The 2,985-nt window shown below is 43.6% G+C and overlaps 1 protein-coding gene across 1 annotated transcript in view; it reads right to left on the reverse strand.

Moving 5' to 3' along the window:
* The window catches only part of SLC38A6 (solute carrier family 38, member 6), a gene marked incomplete at both ends in the record, with an annotated part of 13,217 nt that overhangs the window by 735 nt on the left and 9,497 nt on the right, over nucleotides 1-2,985 (reverse strand). The window contains 3 exons of the mRNA XM_010148245.1: nucleotides 49-128; nucleotides 2,328-2,381; nucleotides 2,573-2,638. Of these exons, the coding sequence (XP_010146547.1) occupies nucleotides 49-128; nucleotides 2,328-2,381; nucleotides 2,573-2,638 (200 nt within the window). The remainder of the gene's footprint in view (nucleotides 1-48; nucleotides 129-2,327; nucleotides 2,382-2,572; nucleotides 2,639-2,985) is intronic.

Raw genomic sequence — 2,985 nt, forward strand, 5'->3', positions numbered from 1 at the left:
GAAATATTGTAATTAAATTGTAATACTGCACGTGTTTTCATACATTACCTTCGGAGTTCACAATAGATGGGTAAAACTGAGGTATGGCAGAGGAAAGAGAAGGCCATAGTCGGTATTGCATAAACACTCTAAAATAGAAGAAAAACATCTTGTAGGTTGTTTGTTACTGCAGAGGGTTGGAAAATTATCTTGGCAAATTCAGTTCAAGCGTTGGAAGCCAGTGGAAATCTTTCCACAGTAATGCTTTGAGACAGATCTCCACAACACAGAATGGGATCCCTGAATCTCTCCACAAAATACGGACCTTTTCAACAAGTGGTGGTCAAAGCTCACTATTTCATGACCGGGAGAGGCCATGCTGGCTATAAGCCAACAACTGAAAGACCTTTTTTAGCTACACTGAGGCCAAGTACTTAGGTAAAAGAGTAGGGTTTGCCCAGCCAGGGTAACATTCGTGACATTTTCCAAGCAGCTTTCTAAATTCTGATGTCCGCTGCTAGCTGCCAAATTCCCGACTCCCTCATCCTGACTTCACTGTTGTCTTACCAGTTCTTCACAAGACTTTGGACACAGCATGCAGAAAATACAGCATGCTTTGGCGTATGAAGTTTTAAGATAGTTATACAATTAAAGTTGCAACCACACAATTAGTGGAACATGTGCTGGTTTCAGGCAAGGATGAGCTGATGTCCTGCGTGGGTGACGGCCGGCCCACGGGCTCTCGTTTCATTCCACCATACATCAAGCTCGGTGCTCAGCTTAAGGCGCGGGGTTCTGCAAGGTGTGAAGGGGGACCGCGAGGAAGTGACCCGGAAGGGGTAGGGGTGGGATGTTTGAGGCTTTTGGGGGTTAGCTGAGAGCTCTTGGTTTACTTGGTGGCGGGATATCAGCAGAGAAGCAGTGTCTTTGGTTAGGCAAAACTGATCTGGGAGGGGGGGTTGGAAGTTTCTCTCCACTCCCAGGCCCAGGGAGGGGGGTTCTCTCTCTCCTTTTGGGCTCAGAGGTTTTGGATCAGTTTTTTTCTCTCCGTTTACATTTTTGCCTTGCCATTTTGGAATCTGGCTGTGTCAATCCACAGGTGCTGAGATCCTCTATCATATGTTCTATTTTTCTGTTCTTTTAATTACTTATTAGCTGTAGTATTGTTAGCATTATTATAAGTTTCATTTATATAATCAAAGAGTTCTTATCTCAACTTTTACGAGCCTCCCTTATCGTTTTTTTTTTCCTCCATCCCTTTTCCACTAGGCGAGGGGGGGGAGGTGAGTGAGCGACTGGTGGTACTTAACAGCCAGATAAGGCGAAACCACGACAGTACAGTATTCCAAAAACTTGTACCAGAAGAGACGACTCCTCCAGCGTACCTTACTTCAACTGCCAAGTGGAATAAGCTGAACTACAACAAACACTTTTATGCTGACATCATCAGGTCCATACTGGTAAAAATATGCCACTTTCTATTGACAACATTAAAATGAAAAAAGAAGTAGAGATGAGTCCCAAGATTCTTCAAAGCACAAAGGCCACACAAAAGGCCAGAGTCTCACGGTAGATGTTTCTGGTCAAAGTAAAATTTCTACTTTGATCTACAGATAACATTTGTCTCATGTTTGCATTGTCCAAGCTTTTCTTTTCCCCCCTCTTTTTCTTGGGAGGGTGGGGATGGATTTTGTGTTTTCAGACAAATGCAGCCAACTGTGTCCCTCTCTTAAATTCCACTACGCTACAGGCCTAGCCCAGATTTATTCTTCCCTTTTTCCCTTCCTCTCCACCCCACAGAGACTGGAACTCTACACGGTACTTCCTCTCCTGCAAGCCTTGATGGGTGATGACATGATTTAAATGCCACATTAATTAACAAATACCAGAGCTGGCATCCAGTGAAATGCACAAGATTGCATTAGGGCTGAAGAATTAGCTTCAGGTAAGAAAAAACTAAGGTTAGGTCCAGGCAGTTTCAGGCAACCAGTTCTGCCTTGCAAGGAACTAAAAGCGTGCATACAGCCAAGCAGCACCGACTTCCAGCCGAGGGCACGTTAAGTTGGCTTGATCCAACTGCATCATGAGGCTGAGCACCGCTGCATCTGTTACGCTTTATACTTTGGTCATATTGCAAAATGTTTTCATAAATGCTAACTTGGACAGCCAGCCTTCACATAAAAAAGAAAGAGTGAGACTGGGTAACACTTGGCAGCAGGTATAGGAAATATTTTAGCAGCCTATAACTAGTTTTACAGAAGAATAGCTTACCCTGGATAGAGTTTAAACCCCAATTCTTTCAAAACCACCACCCCCCTTTAAGTTCACGTATTGTTAATAGAGATTACCTCTTTTGAAAGATGAAAGAGCTTTGCTTTACAATCCCCAGTAGAATTTGAAACCTGTAAGACATACATACAAAAAAATGGCATAATGAAAGAATAAATCCAAACCGCAGACGTGAAACTTTTTAGTTTCTGTGATTAAGAAAAGAAGGAATTTAAATTACAAGTAATTCTGAAAGTGTTAATGTAAAGAAACCATTACAGTGACTAATAAAATTAGAAGAACTTCAAAACAGCATGCACTTTACCTGTAAAGTCTCCATGGCACTATTTAGAGGTAGAGGACAAGGGATCGACCACTTTTTTATCATAACCTGCAAAGACAGCATATTTAATGAATGAATGGCACCCTAAAAATGAATGTAAATTTAGACACACGTAGGTAAAACAGCAGACTGTTGGTACACAGGGGAGCTACACCCATAGTAAATTAGCAGGCTTAGGCCACAAGAAGGAGACTTGTCAGGAAAACGTGTCGGTGCCACTGCATGGAGCTGCCTACCAGGCACAGCTGGCAGCCTTATGGCGTGCCTGTCTGGGGGTGGTGCGCTCAAACGGGCTCTGACATTAACCGAAATACAGCCGGCACGCCGCATTCACTCTCTCCACGCTTCGCACTGCCTGCCTCCCGTACAGAATAGCTGCTGGGCTAGCTACCCTA

The sequence above is a fragment of the Eurypyga helias genome, unplaced genomic scaffold (genome assembly GCF_000690775.1).
Source record: "Eurypyga helias isolate BGI_N326 unplaced genomic scaffold, ASM69077v1 scaffold29383, whole genome shotgun sequence".
NCBI lineage: Eukaryota > Metazoa > Chordata > Aves > Eurypygiformes > Eurypygidae > Eurypyga > Eurypyga helias.